Source organism: Helicoverpa zea, chromosome 24, assembly GCF_022581195.2.
Source record: "Helicoverpa zea isolate HzStark_Cry1AcR chromosome 24, ilHelZeax1.1, whole genome shotgun sequence".
Taxonomy (NCBI): domain Eukaryota; kingdom Metazoa; phylum Arthropoda; class Insecta; order Lepidoptera; family Noctuidae; genus Helicoverpa; species Helicoverpa zea.
The window spans coordinates 7,132,892-7,154,490 of NC_061475.1; the positions used below are offsets into that span (position 1 = coordinate 7,132,892).

General features: G+C 35.8%; 1 protein-coding gene across 1 annotated transcript; it reads left to right on the forward strand.

Annotated features, from left to right (window-relative positions):
- Positions 1–6,757: 6,757 nt before the first annotated feature.
- LOC124642440 (juvenile hormone epoxide hydrolase-like) lies at positions 6,758–13,558 on the forward strand. The gene is made up of 7 exons (XM_047180856.1): positions 6,758–6,918; positions 7,263–7,445; positions 7,956–8,216; positions 9,734–9,880; positions 10,462–10,807; positions 12,700–12,934; positions 13,334–13,558. Exons 1-7 carry the CDS (start codon positions 6,820–6,822, stop codon positions 13,539–13,541), a joined length of 1,479 nt encoding a protein of 492 aa, XP_047036812.1. The 5' UTR covers positions 6,758–6,819; the 3' UTR covers positions 13,542–13,558.
- Positions 13,559–21,599: the final 8,041 nt, after the last annotated feature.

Below are 21,599 nucleotides of genomic sequence, written 5' to 3' on the forward strand. Positions count from 1 at the left end.
ATAGTGTAACTTAAACGACATTCTGCTAAAACTATAATCAGGTACACTCCATTAGGTACACTCCATTATCATAATTCCATTTCGCATAACTGAATAACCAATATTACTTTTCTCTTTCACACACACAAAAGACCTATACCCATCCTTATTTCCCCCTACCACAAACCATAGACACAATCTCATATCATTCAAATAGACTTGCACAAATAGTTGAGCGTATCAAAACGAATCATTCACCAACTGGGACGGGAATCGTTCACTCGTTCGTTCGATCCGACAAGACAAGCAGACGTCTAATCTACATAATGCCGACGTTGGGGGAATGGGGACTTGGGTATAAGCGGAGCGGGGTGTTACGTAAGAGTTAGCGTATTATTTATTATCCTTCAGGATTGTCAGATATAGTTCTTAGTACTTCATTTGGGTACTAAATTGGTTTAGAAGTCGCATATGGTGACTGCTGTGCAAGGGGTCTTGACTCCCGAGTCAGGCTAAAATCATTTTGAGGTCTTTTAAGACAGTTTCACAAAGCAGCTTAGTAATAGGGAGTTGGTTATTGATTCGATACACTAGTGCCTCGGAGAGCCTCCTCCTGCCTCTTTATCTCTTTACCGTTAAAATAAGATGAAAACGAGCTTATTGCTATTAATCAGGCATTCGATTCTCCAGGCTTCAGTTGAACTGTAATCATACCCAGGAAACCTAGGATTTAAAGGAAAGGTAACAAAAAAATAAGTGCAAAGGGAGGCTCCGAATAGGTACGTACCTACTAGTTCATTATAAAATTACATTAGCAAGGTCACATGGGTTAAATCAAACAAAAATTATTGCAATGTCAACTCGATCAGCACTTAATGTAGTGTAAACAAAAAACGGCCGCTTTCAGTAACACATCTCTCACCAAATTCTTACCCATCATCGCTTTAACCCTTCTTTTCAACAATTTCTTATTCACATTTGTTCACACCCTTCAAATCCTGTAATACCTTACTCGCTCCTTCTATCAATATAGCCGAGACGAGCTTGCAGACACTCCTAATCCTCATAATGGATGAAGATTCGAATATCTTCAGTTAAATTGTAAAAGATTTTTGTTCAATTATCAACTGATTTGATTTATTGACAGGGCTGTATAGTTGTGGAGAGACGGCAATGGACAATTTTGCCCTATTGTGGGAAAGTAGGTAATACTGAGTAGTTCTTTAAATCGCATTTATCTGTAAACTAAAAAAAAGTATTTCTAAGGCAAAGTGCTGAGGCTTTTTTTAGGGACACCAAAACGTCATCATGTCAATAGCGTTTGCCAAATAGACCCTGTTTGGCAGACGTGATTGTGGGTGATAATTCTAAATTACACCCACGTCTCGTGAGAACAATTATAGCTAACTACCACAACGTTATTTATAACCTAGCTTATAACCACATCAAAGTTTCAGTTTTCTTCAGGAGATTTCAGCCTATATATCGTGAAAGGGAACTAACCTATGTTAGAATTTGTTCACGTACTATTCTGATATCTATATGTATTAAAGAAAGTCGTGTTAGTTACACATTTTATAACTCAAGAATGGCTGAACCGTTTAAGCTGAAAATTAAAAGGGAGGTAGCTGAGACCCGGGAGAAGGACATAGGACAGTTTTTGTTACCATCCGGGACGCGGGTGAAATCGCCGCCAGAAGCTAGTACTTGAAAAAAGCTAGTTATCGGTATTTAAAATACTGTCAAAAGAAACCAACACCTTAATATTCCCTATTATTTTTATACGGAACCCTAAACATAAAGAAATAATAAACATTTTTGTGCCGTGACTGTACCAATTTATTTGCAATCATTCGTTTCTTCGTCTCTGATAGAAATTGGTGTTCAATCCAATTGTGCTGTGATTATTATTGAAGAAAAATTGCGTTCGGGAAATTTTTGATGTTTTGTTAAGACGTTTATATAAATTGTGTGGGTTTTTGGAAATTATTTTAATATGAAAAGTGTTTTAGTTTCATTGATAGCGTCTTGTGCTTTGTGTCTTGTGGGAACTACTTCACGCATATGAAAATAAAAGCACCCTTTATGTTATTGTGATATAGCCAGCCATACTGCAAAGTATGTCATCAGAATCCATCCAATAGTTTTTGCGTGACAGAGATCCATACAAATTGCTATTATTATATTAGTGTGATATTTTGGCAGTTGTTACGGGTAGTCAGAAGCCAGTAAGTCTGACAACAGTCTAACCAAGGGGTATTGGGTTGCCCGGGTAACTGGGTTGAGGGGGTCAGATAGGACAGTCGCTCCTTGTAAAGCATCGGTACCCAGCTACATCCGGTTAGACTGGAAGCCGACCCCAACATAGTTGGGAAAAAGGCTCGGAGGATGATGATGATATTAGTGTGATATTTTGATGATATATCCTTGTTTCATTTTATCAAGTCTTTGTCGAAAATGTTACTTAAGACCAAAGCAGCCGATGTCCTACTTTAGCAGCTTCATACACGTACAACAATGTAGATGCCTTGGTATCGCAGAAACTAGACTGAAATGTCTCATATGCATCTAATTATACGGCATCCTTGAAACTGGGACAAACCAGTGTTGTTTGGAAACAGGAATAGATGAGGTACAACTACTTTGTGTATGACCTGCTTTACACACTTAGAGGAGAAAAAATATGATGTTTTGTCATCATATTTTTCGTGGTGGCTTAATTTAAGCACCTCCGTCTCAAGTATAAGCATGCAGTGTCGATTTGAGGAGGATAAAAATTATACAGGAGAAAAATTGCTGTTTTGTCCTTTAGTTTCTGTAGTTAAAACTCCTGCCATTTAAGTGCGAGTGTTGGAGTTCGATTTTTTGTCAGGCCAGATACTCTTTGAGTGTATGTTGGACACTAATTACTAAGTAAGAAGAAGGAACACATCTTGAGAACTGAAAGTCCAAAATCGCCAATTGACTTTTGGCAAGTGTTATTTTTTCGTTAAATTCCTTCTACGTTTAAGAAGAGACCCGTGCCCTGCATGGGGACAAAAAAAATTGATGATTAAAATGATTAGACATTCAGTACATCCAAAGCAAGCAATAATTTACACACCAATTATTACATGAGCTAATACCCAACCCAGATAAATACAATAAGAAGATAAAACTGAATGGAAAGCGTACAATATTTCCAAGTCAGCGTGTAAATTTAATAAGAATTTAAAATCCAATGTCGTAACCGTTTTGGTATTCAGAATGTTGCGATCGCAAGAAGTGGGACACGAATATCGATGAGTTTCAGTTTTTGTCGTTATATTTCAGCTGGTATAGAAACTCCTTGATTTGAACCTTCTTCGAAGTTCTTTGTTGACGGTTTTTGCGAATACCAAGTTTGAATTTTGATTTTGGAATGGTATTTGGGTTTGAGATTTCTTCGGGAATGGTTAGGCAGATCTATGATGATTGGTAATTTTGTGTTCTATTCTCAAATTGTGGGATTCACGGATGGATAAAGTGAGGGATGATTATGAGACGATAAAAGAAGTCTGAAAGTGAAGGTCAAGAGTTGTGGTTGCCAGTGTGGGCATGTAATGAGGAAAGCTGAAACACATACCGTAAACAGTGTGATAAGTATGATCGAGTATGGAAGTAGATAGAAAGGAAAAGAAGCCTGTAAAAAGGTGGATTCATTGTCTGAGAAATGACATGAATACGAAGGGAGTAAATAAATAATGTATGTATATTTTATTTATTTACGACGACGTAGTATTATTGATTTGAATGATAAAAGAGTTCACAAATTATACGTTCTTCTAAATGGGACCCATTTTTGGAAATCGCGCAACTAGTGTCTTACGTTAAAAAAAGCCCGCGGAGGCTTATTTCAAATAATAGCTTTTGATGTTTACCAGCATCAATATTTACCATAGAGCTACCAAACAAGCTCCGAGTATAAATTTTCAGCCACGTCTAAATTAACTGACATGCAACTAGCTGTAGCGAATGCAGGTACTAAATTCTAACGTCACATTTCAAGTCTGTGACGGACAGACAGACAATCCTGCTCTCTATACACAACAGAACCAAATGATTTTCATTCCGATGGTATACCCATTTATATTTGCCTTCGTAACTGGGTTTTAACTTTCTAAGTACAAGACACCAATGGCTGATAAAAAGGTGAAGGAAAACTTCTCGAGGAAACCTGGACTATAAAGTCTGAAATCACAAACCCGCATTGAGCAAGCGTGGTGATTAATGCTCAATCCTTCTCCGTGTGCACTGGGACGATAAAAAGGCTGTAACGTTACGTAACGTGTTGAGATGGTCAGATAGGCAGTCGCTTGTGAAAGACTGGTACTCAGCTGTGCCCTGTTAGACTGGAAGCCGACCCCAACATAGTTGGGAAAAGGCTAGGCAGAATGTTATACCGATTTATATAAAAGCACCATTCGCAATGAAGTAATTATTTTAGTTAATGAGTTCCACTGAAGCCAAGTGTATTTGTGGTTGCAAATATTTTGAGTAATTTAATTTTAGTTTAATTTTGTGTTTTATCGTTGTGGTTTGGGTAGATTAATGAGGTTTGAGTTTTTTGGTGATTTTGATTTTACGATGGATGTAAGTAAGTAGTTGTTTTTCAATAAAGAGGAAACAGGATCAAAAGAATAAAATCAAAACCCACTTAATAAGACAAGTTTCTAAAACAAAGTAAATAGATACAACTTACTTAATAATCATGCTTTCATACTTAGAAAAAAAATTACTTCCATCCATGAACTTATCTTAGAAAGAACAGCTCTACCTCAAGTTTAAAACACTAATAAAAATCTAGGAATCCAGGTCTCTGAATGAAAATTCTTTCTTCACAATATTCCCGAGAATACAACTGAAGACATTTTTACACAAATTGCAATAATGTCACTTCAAAGGAGCGTAATTTGTGTATTTCATTCAAGGTTATGTTTCAGTTTACAAGATACCGACATAAACACTAATAAAGTGAAAGCATTTCGTTATTACTTGTAAGTGAACACGTAACGTGCGAACGGTGACCAGGCTGTCGCTTTTTGTGAGACTTTCTGTCCTTAGAAAAGATAATGTTATAAAAGAAAGAAAGAAAGAAAGAAAGAAAAATAATTTATTTTTGCGCAGACGCACACGTATACATACAAATCAAGACAACGAAAATTACTAGGTATAACAAGATAAACAAAAATAATACTAAAATAACTTATTACTAAACAACAGTTTTAATCTATGGTCCACAGTGTCGCTCTCCATCCTATCACATAGATTTTTTTTATCTGTGGACCATACCTGTAAATGTCACAAAGATAACACATGTGTACATCTCTTTCATCTAGGCTGGACTGTAGGTTGAAAAAGCTCTAGTCGACTTACTCGGATCTGATAAATACCAATCGAACATCAACCTTCCATTATTGTGATAAGGTTGTCAGTCCATTGAAGAAATTTGACAGATTGAGGGAGGTTGATGTTCGGTCGTTCGGTCGTTGTTCGTCGGTACATTCGATCCCTAGAGAAGAGAAACTTGTGTACCTATATCTATTCCTTATCGTACGGTCTGCAGTTTGCTGAATTTATAGTCAACTTGTGACATGGAATCGTACAAGATTGCGACTAAAGTGACGACGATTCAAGTTATCCTAGAGACAGGAGTGTTTTACTACCAATTACTGAATTTAGATCTGCTTCTTAAATTTTAAGAAAATAAACGGTATTTTACAGTTACAGTTGGTACAGTTGCATGAAACCTATTCAATGAAGTTAACAGTAATGAGAAAGCTTCAAAGTCAAACAGCCAAAGCGTCCTCGTCTTACACGAAGCCATGAACACCCTACACCTTTGATGGCACTGCACTTCGCTACATGAAGCGAATGACCCAGAAACTGCACTCTCGATATAAAACCGCGTATGTGTCGGAAATATATCTTACTTCCAAACTAATGTCGACCGGACTTAAAGCAAACGAAATATCGGTCTTGTAAGTATTGAGAGAATTTTGTGAAAATATTTGGTGGTAGGATTATTTTTTGGGGAGAAATTGTTCGACAATGATATTGGTTTGATTTATGAAGCTTACCGTTTCTAGCATTAGTGTTATTTTTGTTGTTTTACTTCTCAGGCAGTTTAGTCTGATGACCATTCTTAGCAAAGTGTCTCTTGTTGCCACGGTAACTAGGTTCGTCGTTCGGTAAGTCGCAAGATACTCCATTAGAAACTGCTGCATGTGGTAGGACTAGAAGCCCACTAGAATATAGTAGGGAAAAGGATAACCTGATGATGATGATAAGTTACAAAGATACTATTTCCTATCAAGAAAATAGAGTTTACAAGAGTACTAGCTTCCGCCAGCGGCTTCGCCCGCGTGGTGTGTTGATAAAAAGTAGCCTTTGTGTTAATTCAGGGTATCACCTATCTTCTTACCAAATTTCAATCAAATCGGTCCAGCCGTTTTTGCGTGATTGAATAACAAACATACATCCATACATTCTCACAAACTTTCACATTTATAATATAAGTAGGTTATAATATAAGTAGGATATAAGTAGGATAGAATATTATAGAATTTTCTTCTAAAGAAATAATTATCACTTAGTGACCCCACGTATGTACTGTATATCTTAGTGTCATTTAGTGATTAATATTTAATTTATAAAAGGACACCCAATCAGTGTTCCACATTCATACTATCAGAAAGATTAAAGATTATGTAAGCCGATTACTTCTTACACATCATTTAAACCAATGATAACGTTAACAGATTAGATAAAACTGCAATTTTGTTTAGTATATTTTAACCAGTGGTTAGTGATACTCGTGAAATGGGAAAGAAAGTTAAAAAGAAAGAAGCAGAGGTGGTTAAGAAAGATGTTAAAAAGAAACAAGTTAAAGAAGTGAAAGATAGCAGTAGTATTTACAATGTAAGTGATTCAGAATATAGTCAAAAGTATATTTTTCTGATTTTGACTGTCAATCTCACACGAAAAAATAACGAATCCCCATTTATTTCATTATAGTACATATCAAAGTACATAAGTACATAGAGATAGTACATAAGGCTTTTAAAAAAGAAAGTATATAAGGGAGTACATAAGGAATTTTGAAGTCTTTATTACTAAACCTATTGATTGAAATCGGAAATATTTTCGATAAACATTAACTTAACATTCATTCAATGTTTTGTAGTCATCACGTAGATACATAATCTAGTTCTATTATAAATTTTATCTATATAAAATCTTACGTTTTCCCTTCAATATTCCAGGTAGCATCATTAATATCACTAGTCTCAGTAATAGGACTATCCATATTTGCGTACACTATCTACAAAGATATAGTCACCGTGCCTGATATGCCTCAACTAGAACTCAATGCTTGGTGGGGACCAAACGCTACGGGTGTTCAGGACACTTCCATTAGACCTTATAGAGTTGTGTTCTCGGATGCGGTAAGTAAAATATACCAAAATTATTCATAGATAAGACAAGACTTGTTTTCGGATGCGGTAAGAAAATATAATACCAAATAGATAAGACAAAGGCTTAGTTATCGAATGCAGAAAGTAAGTAGTAGGAAATATTAAAAGCTGAAATATAAGATTAGTTAAGGCTTTCAATGTGAATATTGAGGATTATAACATTAGGCTGCCTGCCCACGTCAGACTATTTGTAGAACAGATAAACAGGCCGATTTGTATGTAGGACTATCTGACTGGGATTTACTGACTTTTTGTAGGACGTATATCTTGCAGTTATCGCTGTTAGTGTGTATGTAATTTTCTCCGAAGAAAATGTGTCATCCGAAGTGGTTAGGCAGCCTTATTAGAATTCAACAAATATACTTGACGTAACTTTAAACGTACTTGCGTTTTTCAATCAAAAATAATACAAAGTTTTATACTGTGGATTCTTTTAATGGGTATTTTCGTAGTTTGCAATTTATTGTCAACTACTTTCAGATGAACTCAGAAATTAGATGGCTATTCGAGATGTACCGTAAAACTGCCCAAAAGACAAAGCCACCGAACCTCGAGAACACAGCCTGGACCTACGGAGTGAATTCCGAAGCCTTTGCAAAGATCTTCAACTATTGGATATTTAACTACAACTTTTTGGAACGAGAGAGATTCTTCAATCAGTTCCAACAGTACCGGACTAATGTACAAGGGTTGGATGTACATTATGTGCATGTTAAGCCGAAAGTTGATAAGAATGTCAAGGTATGTTCATTGTGTACATAATATTACAAAGCTGAAGAGTTGGTTTGATTGAACGCTCTAGCTCAGAAACTACAAGATGGCATATAAATATTCTTTCAGTTAATGATAGATGGCCCGTTTAAAAACTAAGGCTAGGTACTTTTTATCCTTGTGCAAGAAGTAAGGCACGCTGATGAAATTGTTAACAAAAGCTAGTCTAGAGATAAGACTCGGAGGCTAAAAAAAAATATAAGTTTGTGGGCTGCCTACCAACCACCAAAACAAAACTTTTCATAATAATTCTTTCTAGTTTGTCGTCTTTATGTTTCTGTCTTTACAGTTCATCCGAAGATAGACTACCTACTTACATACATTAAAAAACATATTAAAACACTATATAACATGATGACTACGAACAATGATATATAACAAAAATACCACCAACCTTCCTATATTTAAGTTTAGGAAGCAATTCAATTTCCACTCCAGGATTACGTTTTGATCCGGTTACCCGTTCAGAATTTTTAAAGACAGTTCCTACGTACTTCTCAATGAGAGGCAGACACGGAAAACAAAATGACTAGCGGAGGTGCAATAACGGAAAATCTCCTAAGAAAGTAGCGCGCCGATGAGGACCGTTACTGTCTTCGCTCATATACGCTTTCTATGGACCCGAACATTATTGTATACCCAAAAATCGTTGAAAGATGTCTCAAAAAACCCGAAAGCCTCGTTACTTCACTCGTATCTGATCGTTTTGGTCATGCCCTCCGTACGATTTTGACCTACAAGAAGACGCCTGACCTGCATTAAGGCATCTCCACTCATCTTTTCTTACTTCGCGGTAGCTAACGATTTTACCCGGTGCAATCGGACGGTATATCCGGGAATCCGCTTGAATTGGAACAGCTAAAAACTGATTACATGTGCAGCTCAGTAACTGAAAAATATCGGGGTTTGAGCAAACGTAAAGTTTGGGTCAACAGTGTTTTGTTTTGGTATGTTGTGATGTATGTGTGTGTGTCTTCTCGGTATGAAAAGAAGTCCTAGCTCTGTAGTGAGAGAGTAAAAAGGTTGATGATAGTAAGGTTGTGGTGAGAAGGTGGGAAGAAAACGATGACTTTCTTTTGTTTCTTATTCCGATTTTTAATACGTACGTGCTAAATTCGTAAAAGTGATAAACAGTACACACACTAAATCCTCACATGTACATTTTAAATAATTTTAACAAGTTATTATTCTCAATTTCATTCGCATTCAGGTACGCACAAGAAACAGTTTTCTAAACCAGCTCCATCCAAGTCACTGTCACATTTCTTGTCCAATATTATAAAGCTAAATGGTTTGTTTGTTTGCTCCAACACGCGAATGTCTTGGACAACAGACTGTTGATATGAAAAAACAACAACAATGTTAGATACCCTATTTATCAAGGACGGCTATAATCTCCTTTTATGGTACAGGTGTGCGTAGTAGTTCTCACGAGACATTGGTAAACTTACTTTAATACAAGGATAGTAAAAAACTCCTCGTTCTAGGTCCTCCCCCTTCTCCTTCTTCACGGCTGGCCAGGATCCGTGCGAGAGTTCTACGAAGCGATACCACTATTGACTACTGTGAGGCCAGGATATGACTTCGTGTTCGAAGTTATTGTGCCTAGTCTGCCTGGGTTTGGATTTTCTCAGGTAAGTCATGACATATAAGCATTAGATGAATAACATTAATAATGACATAAATTACGGATGTTTTAAGTAGAGCACGATAGTAGTTTTTCAGCTAGGCGTTTAACTTTTATGTGATTAAAATTAAAGTTTCTTCGTCATCCCTTTCCATTAGGTACTTTTAAGGCTGATTATATTTTCCACTGGATTTAACATCAACTCAAGCGACCTTTTGGATAACTCTGATATCCAAAACTTCGACCAATTTCTAAAATAACAGGAGTCATTTTTCAATAACTCTTGTATACATGTTTTACCTCACGAAAGCGGCTGAGGCGTATTTATGTTATGACTCAGCAATTCAACCATTATATTTGAGCTTACGCATACAAAGACAATGTATGAGTAAGCTCTATTCGCATATTTAGTACACCCACTATATTGAGATAAATTCTATCTATACTAAGTTAGATGATAAATTAAAACAAATACATTTACAAAAACTGAATCAGGTTAAGCACTTCTAACTTAGTCTAAAGTTACAAATCTAGAAACAACAGTCTAGCTTTTCAGGTCAAATAACTTAAAAGAACCTTTATTTTCAGGCTCCAGTTCGTAGAGGATTATCTTCGCATCAAATAGCAATAATAATGAGAAACCTAATGCAGAGACTTGGCCACAAAACCTATTACGTCCAAGGAGGTAATCTTGGCCACATTATTGGGTCCAATATTGCTACCATCTTCCCTGAAGAAGTTCTCGGCTTCCATACGAACTTTCCTGTGAATTTCTCGAAGTATGCCCAATTGGTTTGGATGTTGGGGTCACTTTGGCCAACGTTTGTGGCCAATGGACATGTGGATAGGATGTATCCTTTGGGTCAGAAATTGAAGTTTTATTTGGAGGAGTCTGGGTTTGCGCATTTGCAAGCTACGAAGCCTGATACTATCGGTAAGTATTTTTTAAATTATTTATTACCTACCTACTATTAAACCTATCGAGCTTATTATGATTGTACATTAAGTATCTGAATTTATAAAAAATACTTTTCCTGAAATAATACACTTTCTGCGTTTCTGGGGAAATTGTGTGAATGAGTGAGGAAAGTCAGATTGGTTGTTTACATAGAAACCTATTCATCGCCACTTGGAAATATTTCCAATTAGATTTTCGAGTGAAATCATTATATTCATTAGAGTGTACTGATTATGTTAGAAGTTGTATAAGAAATCTTCCTAATTTCTGTATCTCCTTCAAAAGTCACTCAACAATCATATCTTATTAAAGCAATATTTCAAGGAAAGCGTGAGAAAAAAACATTCGAAAAAATTATAAAGCTGCAAAGTATTGTAGTTCAGGACCGCTTGGACAAAAAGTACTAAACTTTGAGGGTGGAAATATGAAAAGAATGAAGGCGCACAAAATGCTAAATGAAACAGAATAAAATTGTGTATTGTTCCCAGTTTTTAAAGTGGGTGCTATAAATTCATCGGCATAGCGTTTTGTACTGAATCTGGGGTATTTTTAATACGTACAGTTTTTTAACCGATTGCCAAAAAGGAGGAGGTTCTGAATTGAACCCAAAAGAATAAATGGAACTATATTAATAAGTCTTCACAGTCCGTCTTCCGCCAGACTGTATCTCAGGAACCGTTATGGACATAATATGTATATGAAACTTTCAGAAATTATATAGGAGTTACTAGCTTTCGCTCGCGGCATCGCCCGCGTGGTGTTTTGATAAAAAGTAGCCTACGTGTTAATGCAGGTTTTCATCTATATACATACAAAATTTCAACCAAATCGATCCAGCCGTTTTTGGGTGAAAGAATAACAATACAACACACAACCATACATTCTCACAAACTTTCACAATTACAATATAAGTAATATTGTTTCCGCTATAACACTAAAGACTGAACTTTAGAATAAAAATATAAAATTTGTAGACATCCATAACACAGACTTCTTATTATTGTGTTATCCTCAAAATGACTCCTCAAAAAATAAGGTACTCAATTCGGATATAAGTATTTTTTAAGATAATATGGTGCTGGTTCTGCACTATGTCACAGGCTTATTTACATAAAATTGCAGTTTCAATTCCTTATTGAAATGATGTTGAATTTTTAAAAATATTTTGGAAATCATACCGTAGCAATGTGAATTGATCGTTATATTTTTCGTTTGCTAATGTACCTATTAATTGCGTTTGATGAATGCTGTTGATGCGTTCCATTAAAAGCCCAAAATTAAACGTTTTGTGATTGAAATCCAATCCTAACTTTTTGTCGGCCCGAATTTAAATAAAAAAACGACTGTTAAACTATTACCTATGAAGTACCATAATGCGGGTTTAAAATGTATCTAAACTTAATATAAGCTTTCTTTGTATCACACACTGAATTGCCTCGGCGTCTATATTTTTAACCGATTTCCTGAAAAGGAAGAAATTCTTAATTCAAGGCGTTTTATTTTACAGCGATTCTCATATATATGCTATCGTTGAGTTACATACCTGTGTATACAGTTATAAAATATTTTTTTAAACATTCAGACAAACACTAAAACATACAAACTTTTCCCATTCTTACCAAGACATCATTACAAAATCCTTACTCATTATTATAAATGCGAAATTAACTCAATCTGTTGCGGTTTCACACCAAAACTACTCAATCGATTTCAACTTCAAAAATGACTTAGCCAAATTAACATAGACCGTAGTTCTCCAAAAACATAAGTAAAACCGCAAGCAACAGCTAGCTATCACAGAACTACCACTCTACGTAGAATCGAAACATCCAGAAATTTTAATTCGTTTCCAATTTTACATGTTCCAGGAATAGCCCTCGAAGATTCTCCAGTTGGTCTCGCGAACTATATGCTAGACAGATTCATGATATTCACTGATCCTGGTAACAAATTTGACCCAGAAGGTGGTCTGGATAAATACTTCTCTTATGACAAACTCTTGGACAATATTATGCTGTATTGGATTTCTGGTAGTATTACTACGTCTATGCGGGTTTACAAGGAGATGTTTGCTGATTGGGATGTTGAAAGAGTTTTGGATCGGTAAGTTGGTTAGAATATGTAGTTGTAGTGCGCGTTAAACTTTGTGACAGCTCGGTGCAAAGCATGTGTTGCGGTGCAAAAATATTAGTGGGAGGTGCGCTAAAGCTACCGTCACGCACGTACATGTGCTGTGAAGTTAGTACCAAGCCGTCATTAAGTTTGCTAAGAACTATGAGTATGATATGTATGCAAGGTGACTTATGAAATAATAGTGTCTTAAGCAATAAGTACCCCGAAGTTAGCTAATAGGAAGGCACCGAATGGTTGCTTTCATAGCGGCAAAATTATTTTACAAAAAGATGAGAATATAGAGGTATTAATTTTTTACGTTCTAGAGTTCTTTATTTAATCATATTGTTCTCGATTTATTTTATTAAATAACTCTTAAATGTTTTCCAGGATACCAACACCAGTGCCAACATGGGGTCTCCGCTTCAAGCACGATATAGCTCACAGCCCCGACTTTGTCCTCCGTTGGAAATACCCTAACTTACTAGGCACTTCAAATTATGACATGGGCGGCCATTTTGCAGCATTTGAGAGGCCTAAGGAATTTAGTACAAGCGTGTTTGAAGCCACGAAAGAGTTTTTGGCATTCCGAAAATAAAAGAATGTTTGTTTGTATTTTGTTTTGTTTTTTTTTTATTTGACCTTTCCTGGTTTATTTTTGAAGTGCTGTAGATTTGCACTTAAGTAGAAAGCTCTTTCTTATAATCTAAGAATCTTGAAAAGGGTGGATGGCAAATATATATTAAAATTGACGAAGAACTACTAAAACTATAGTCTTTATTAAATCATCACAAAAAATCTATTATTTTTCACAAAGCACCAGGGTATAGGTAATCTAAAAATAAAAATTTAAAATTGCACCTTCAACGAGAATTGACGAAGCAGGATTAACTTCCAATGCCGCAAAAACCAGCTAATAAGACAATCGAAATTTAAAATTCGCGCGCCCGCCATGTTTTTTAGCACCGAGAAAAAGTTTGCGATAAAAAAAAAAAAAAACACAGTGGCGAAGTTGTAAAGCACGGAGGAAGAAAAAATAGCGGAGTTGCCGTAAAAAAGGTAGATCAGGCGCCTTTTTCGAAGTCAAATTCGTTCATTGGGCATGACCAAAATGATCAGTTTCGAATGAACTAACGAGGCATTCGGGTTCTTTGAGACATCTGTCAACGATTTTTGGTATTACAAAAACTGTTCGGGTATAAAGAAGGTGTGTAAGGGTGAAAACAGTATTGTTCCTCGTGACCCGTACACTCGTATTTTGGCGCGCTATTTTCTTAGGAGATTTTCCATTATGGCAGCTCCGCTAGTCATTTTTTTCTCCGTGTTTGCGGACGGACGCGACGGCGGTGGGACGAGAATAACTCGATTTAGCGACGCTGACTCGATTGAAAACGATTACAGCGAGCATCGAGTTGAAGTCGTTTATTATTTTGTTTTGCGTTATCCCGAATTCGATGATTGAAGTGTAATGAGGTTATGTTTCGAGTCGCGTTTTGTTTGCGCTTTGGCGAAACGCTTTTGAACCAATAAAGGCTGTTGTGTACCTATTTACGTTTGTTTGATATTTGTGAAGTAAACAGAAATATATTTTTTGGTAGGAAAACCGTAATTGTTTGTTTGAAGAGCGCACCTGTTGATTTGTTTGCTGTCTATCAAAATTAGTAGCAGACAGTTCTTAAACAAATAATTTTGGAAGTCTGTCAATATTATTTCTTCTTAAATAATTACAATAATTCTGGTATTTTCCATAATTTTCTTCGAAACACTAAATTATATATTTATGAGTTATCTCATGAAAGCGGGCGAGTCATACTAGTGTGTGTAGGTATATGAATGTGCTATGCACATTATTTACCATTGTGTAACTCGGTGACTCGATCATACTAAGCATGCATACAAAGAAAATGTGTAGGTACTATTTCCACACACTAGTATAGCTCATGCGCTTTCGAGTGATAATTTTACCTTATGTTGTCGTTGCATAATTTATTTTCGTTCTCAATTGATAGTGAAAAAGTCTTTATATTTTCATGGAATAAATAAATTAAGCTTTAAGCAAAGGCTTAAAAACAACGAAATATGAAGCGGCGAAAGCTTCTTAGCGAAACTCAATTTGGGATCCGTATTGGAAATGTTGTAAGAGTTGACATTTTAAAACATTTATACCTATAATTAAATATTGAAATTAAAAACATGCTTTATTATCTAAATCACTGAAATATAGGTTCTCTTTACTTAATGAACAAATATTTGCGATATTCAGTTTCAAAATAAAAACATATTTATATGAATTGATTCCATTTGTGAAAATGGCATACTTATGTAAATAAAACTTTACCGGCTAGTTATATGGAATTAATTTTCCAAAGGCATTTCTGGCTAAAATGAAATCGTAAATAGGTACAATGAAAAATACGATAGGTACATAAGAAGGAGTAAACGGCGGGTGTCTTACAGGCCAGTCCTAGCCTTGTCATAAGTTAAATATTACCTTTAAAATTATTGATTTGCAGCCCACTCCGTAAAAAAAAAAACAAAATACAAATATGCTACATTATTCTCCATTTAATGAACATCCATACCATATTCAAACAACTTTCCCTAGCCTTTTATCGTACAAATCTAAAACTTCAGAACTTACATACAGCATAAAATCCTAAACTCACTATATTTAGTTCTCAACAGTCCGCATGACGTAGAAAATACTGAAAAAGTTAAAACCGCAGGAACTCGTCTTGTGAAACTAGATTCTTCTCCGGTTCTTACTTCGTAGACGGAGAATTCACTTTTTTAAAGAACTTTTTTGTTTTTTTTTGTTTCCAGTTCTTGTTTCTTGTCGTTCTAAGCTTTGTTTTGGATCTGTAATTGTTTTTTGTGTGTTTTGATGAGATGTGTCTATGTTCAATAATAAGTATTTTTAGATGTGTTCAGATATCAGTTTTTCATTTTAAATAACTTAATGTCGTTAAGTAACGTCGAATTCCTTTGCTAATTAAAAAAAAAAGTTCTATGTAGGAATGTTTACATCGATAAAAACAGGAGATAAACTATACTTAATCATCAACTATAAAAACAAACACTCTACATTTGATTTTCGAATAATCTATATGTATTTTATTGTAAAAACTTGATCATGTAATAAGTGCTAAGCTTAAGGAATAGTATGTAATACTAAAATATATGCCCCCTTACTTATAAAATCTCTAATCACCTTCTAAGCAACATTTTAACTAATCACTACTTAAAGTCTTAAGTAGTGATTAAATGTTAGTTAAGACATGCTTAAGGAACGTTTATAAGTAAGAATTTTCTTAAACAGCCCTTAAGTATTACTTGTATTTAATTCACGTTTATAAGTAAGGCTGGTAATCTTTACACCTAAAACCATCTCCTACTTGTGAAATTCTTTACATTACAGAAATTGTATACATTAACAAACATTAACATTCAATCTCTAATAGCAAATCAACGCACAGATAGCTTATATAAAACCATCTAAAACCTAAAAACATCAATCTGAAATCATCACAAACAATGATTACACGTTGGACTATGCAAACGCATTTACAATTTAAAAGTAGCCCCCCCCCCCCGCTCTCTGAATGCAAAACAATTCACGCAGGGTTGCAACAAAGAGAATTAATGTGTGTGCGTTGGGTATAGTGCACCATTTTGGGGTGAGTATGCGTGATTAATATCGGTAAAGCACATAATGGTTATAGCGGTGTAATATTCGTGAAGTTGGCTATTCTGTTCTGGTATGTTAAAATAGTATAGGCTTTTAGAAAAGCAAAAAAATAAATTTAAAAACAGAATAACCACTCAAAGTGCTCAAGATCCATTACACTGAACGGCCATCTTGACGAATTATAATATTTTTTGTTCTAATATAATTTGAGCTTGCTATTAAAATTGTAAGGCGAGGCAGCCCTAAGCATGCCTCATTTGTTTAACAAAATACTTCGGGACAAGACTTGCTACACTTTTCCTTGAAATAACAAGAAGTTTTTTTTCGTCGATTGATCGAGTTTTTTAGGTGTGAGGGATTTTGTCCTAAAGCTTCTTAAGCTACACCTATTCAATTTATACCTACATTAAGTATGAAATTATATGATTAGTGTAGCTCATTTCTTAACCAATATAAGGTACCCCTAATCATCTATTATTTTGTGAGAAACTTTTGCAAATTCATCCAAAACTTTATCGTACAGTTATTTTCCTATAAAAAAATCCTGATAAATAATTAGCATTTTATACTCGTTCCCACAATAAAACTACTTAACTTACTACCTAAGGCCCAAATAAGCACACCTAACCCAAAGAGGTAGGTCAGAAACAACCTCTAAAATCCTCAAAAAAACGGTGCAAAGATTATCTGATCAACCCAAAGTAAAATAATTGATGAACGAAAAATGTTCAATTTAAAATTCAAATATCTTCGGCACTTCGAGAAAGAATAAATGTAGGTACATACCAATCAGTGTAAAATAATTCCAAGTTACATAAAACTCGGAGATCGGTTACAGAAACGCTCGGAGCTACATAAATTTAAAAACACAAACCTAGATATCTATATAAAAATGGTACGGTAATCCGTCTGCGCGGAGTTCTGTAGCGGTTATAATTTTTTACTTGGATTTTTTGGGGCTGGATACGTAAATTATTTTTTTATTAGTACCTACTGGTCGCTTCGCTATCTTTTTTGTTTGATCACTGGACAATTAATTGCTTTGCTTTTTTGCTTTCTTGCAAATGGTTTAATTCTAGCTGCAAGTTTGACCACGGGATTCTGTTATCCCTTTCCTAGTATCGTAGATAACATTGTGAGATGTTTAGCGATAATGTCGGCAAATAAAGTAAATCGCCATAGGCAGATATTGCGATTTATACACGGTCTTATGCTGGGTCACCCTAATATTGTAAAGGAAAAATTCGTGAGTAAGTTTGTGTATGTACTTCTTCGCGTGCAAACATTTTTCCGCAGTGCAGTTTCCTCTAGACACGGCTAAAATTGCGGCCGAAAGTTTGTAGTCATATAAAACGCAGCTGTCAGTACTTATGTTTTTTCCTAGCAACGAAGTAAGCAAATCCATATCCTGTGGTAGCATGCTCCACGAACCACCGTCTTCCACCGCGTCCTGTTGAAAAATGAATAAGAATTAATTCGGGAAAATTAAAATTCTTTAACAGTCCCCACTTTTTGGGGATTATAGCTCGCCTTAATAGGAGCTCGGATTCTATTTATATAGCAGTTGGGTGATTTTGGGTCCCATTGTTGTTTATGGCCTTACTTTTGGTCGGTTTTTGAGTGTTTCGTGAGGGTTAACGGTGGTTATTGAAAGCGTTGGGGAGGTTAAATGAATGTGTATATTTGAAATGTAGCGATGGATGTCTTGCTGACCAATTATCCGAAATACATATATATAACAGTTTGTGGGAAATGTAGATGACTTTTACTGACAATATTTTGTTTTGGTTTCATAACAATACTTCTGTGCATTTTGCACACTTATAGTCGGTTTGGACTTGATCCGAACATTGACCTTTCATATGAATTAGTACAGACGTTCGAGTGCTGTAAAAGCCCTACATACATGCATTCGAAACACTATCTCTTCGCGTATATATGGTATAGTTCTAAATCCTATATCTACGTTTAAAACTGGTCTAGTGTAGCCAGGTATTGGTGTACATATAGTGAGAACGACACTTAAGTCTCGCGAGCGTGGGCTCATGAATAATCCGTATAATTCGCATCGCTTAATGACGAGCTGTCGTAATTCACTCAGATATACTCAACTTGTACTTACATTAAGGTTAGCATGTTAGGACTAGAATTTAGTATTCTTCATGTAGGTATGTTTTATCATGTCATGTATTTTTCCAATAAGATCGTCATCATCATCTTCCTAGCCGTTTCCCAACTATGTTGGGGTCGACTTGGAGTCTAATCGAATGTAGCTGAGTAAGTACTAGTGTTTTAGGAGGAGCTACTGCCTATCTGACCTCCTCAACTCAGCTATCCGGGCACCCCAAAAGGGGTATTGGGTTGCCCTGGTAAGGTAAGGGTGATTGTCGGACTTACTGGCTTCTTACTACCTATAACGACTGTCAAAGATGTTCTAAATAATTTATAGTCTAGTGTAGTAGTTCTAGTGTAGCCAGGTATTGGTGTACATATAGTGAGAACGACACTTAAGTCTCGCGAGCGCGGGCTCATGAATAATCCGTATAATTCGCATCGCTTAATGACGAGCTGTCGTAATTCACTCAGATATAGTCAAGTTGTAAGCACGGTAAAGTGAGGGCGTTAGAACTTAAATTTAGGTTTCTACATAGCTACATTATAAGGTTTCTCTTCTCGAGGATAGGATAACTTTGTAAGTATATATTTACCGCAAAGGCTAAGTCAAAGATTTCGAATTTATGATTTGTTTTGGATAAATTTTAAACATAATTTATAACTTAATTCTACAAGAACCGGGAGTCATAGTCAGGGTTTTTTGACTATGTTTGGGACAAACATATACCATATCTAGAGTAATTAATGTATCTATTATATCATCTGCCCAGCGGATGCGGATTAGCCTTTTCCAACTACGTTGGGGTCAGCTTTCAGTCTTAGCAGATGACGCTCATGTCACTCAGTATTAGAGTTTGACCAGTGAGTATGCCACCAGTGGAATGAAAACAGTTAGTTCCACTGATAGAAAATAACTTTTACAATCATATTTTTCCTCTGTAAAATATGAATCTAAAAACTTCAAAACACAACTAATAAATTAATCCAAGCACCAAATCCTCTCACATTAACAGGAATGTTACCCAAACCATGACACCGTCGCATTACATATTCGTTGTCGTTCAATATTGATGGCAATGCTTCAATATGTAAATTGATTGATAAACGGGTATTACACTGTTTGATGTAAGCAAAACTGACTTACAATGCCGGATTATATTACTTCCTACCATATCTGTACTAATCGCTTTGTGGGTTTGAGAAGACTTTCACAAAGCAGCCCGGAGCCTGGAAGTTGGTGATTGATACACCCGTGCATCGGAGAGCACGTAAATGTTGGTCCTGCGCCTGATCTCTCTCCGGTCGTGGCGGATTGCCAGCCCATCGGGCTATGAGAGTGAAGGAATAGTGAGTGCACCTGTGTCTGCGCAAATGCTTGTGCACTATAATATGTCCTGCGCAGATGGCTAATCTCCTTACATGAGAACAGCCGCCGTAGCCGATAATCGGCTAGGAGGACATCATCATCTGTACTAATATAATTAACGCTCAATCCTTCTCTGACTGAGAGGAGGCCTGTGCCCAGGAGTGGGACAGTAATGGCTGAAGTAAACATACATAATAAAAAAGGAAAGGCTCCGAAAGTATTGAATTGATTTGAAAAAGACGGCCAAAAAACGTCTGAATGAAAATTTTTGTTGTATAATTTTTTTTCATAAGAGAGTTCATAAGAGGAGCATATATAAAAGGAGTACATAAGAGAGTACATAAGAGGAGTATATAAGAAATCAAAATCAAAATCAAAAGTCATTTATTCAAAGTAGGTTGAAAATCAGCACTTTTCGAACGTCAAATTTACAAAAGACAGCCCCCAAAACGCCCGCCCTTCACCACTTCCTATGTTTTTGCTGGGAAGAAGAAGTGGTGGAACAAACTCCCCAGCAAAGAGTAAGAGAGTACATAAGAGGAGTATATAAGAGAGTACATAAGGTAGTACATAAGGACAGTACATAAGGGGAGTACATAAGAGAGTACATAAGAGGAGTACATAAGAGAATACATAAGAGAGTTCACAAGAGAGTATATAGGAGGAGTACATAAGAGGAGTACATAAGAGAATACATAAGAGAGTTCACAAGAGAGTATATAAGAAGAGTACATAAGGTAGTACATAACAGGAGTACATAAGAGAGTACATAAGGGAGTACATAAGAGGAGTACATAAGAGAGTATATAAGAGGAGTACATAAGAGAGTACATAAGAGGAGACCATAAGAGAGTACATAAGAGGAGTATATAAGAGAGTACATAAGGTAGTACATAAGGGCAGTACATAAGAGGAGTACATAAGAGAGTACATAAGGGAGTACATAAGAGGAGTACATAAGGGCAGTACATAAGGTAGTACATGTATAAGGACAGTACAAAAGGCCAGTACATAAGGGAGTACATAAGGGCAGTACATCAGAGGAGTACATAAGAGAGAACATAAGAGGAGCACATAAGAGGATTAGATAAGGGAGTACATAAGGTAGTACATAAGGGCAGTACATAAGAGAGTACACTAGAGGAGTACATAAGAGGAGTACATAAGGGAGTACATAAGAGAGTACATGAGAGGAGTATATAAGAGAGTACATAAGGTAGTATATAAGAGAGAACATAAGGTAGTACATATGGGCAGTACATAAGAGAGTACACTAGAGGAGTACATAAGAGCAGTACATAAGGGAGTACATAAGAGAGTACATGAGAGGAGTATATAAGAGAGTACATGAGAGGAGTATATAAGAGAGTACATAAGAGGAGTATATAAGAGAGTAAATAAGGTAGTACATAAGAGGAGTACATAAGGGAGTACATAAGAGGAGTACATAAGAGAGTATATAAGGGAGTACATAAGGGCAGTACATA

Coding starts and splice junctions, on each gene's coding strand:
- LOC124642440 (XM_047180856.1), top strand. CDS start 6,820: ATGGGAAAGAAAGTTAAAAAGAAAGAAGCAGAGGTGGTTAAGAAAGAT. Junction 7,446..7,955: donor GAGTTGTGTTCTCGGATGCG/GTAAGTAAAATA, acceptor AACTACTTTCAG/ATGAACTCAGAAATTAGATG. Junction 9,881..10,461: donor CTGGGTTTGGATTTTCTCAG/GTAAGTCATGAC, acceptor CTTTATTTTCAG/GCTCCAGTTCGTAGAGGATT.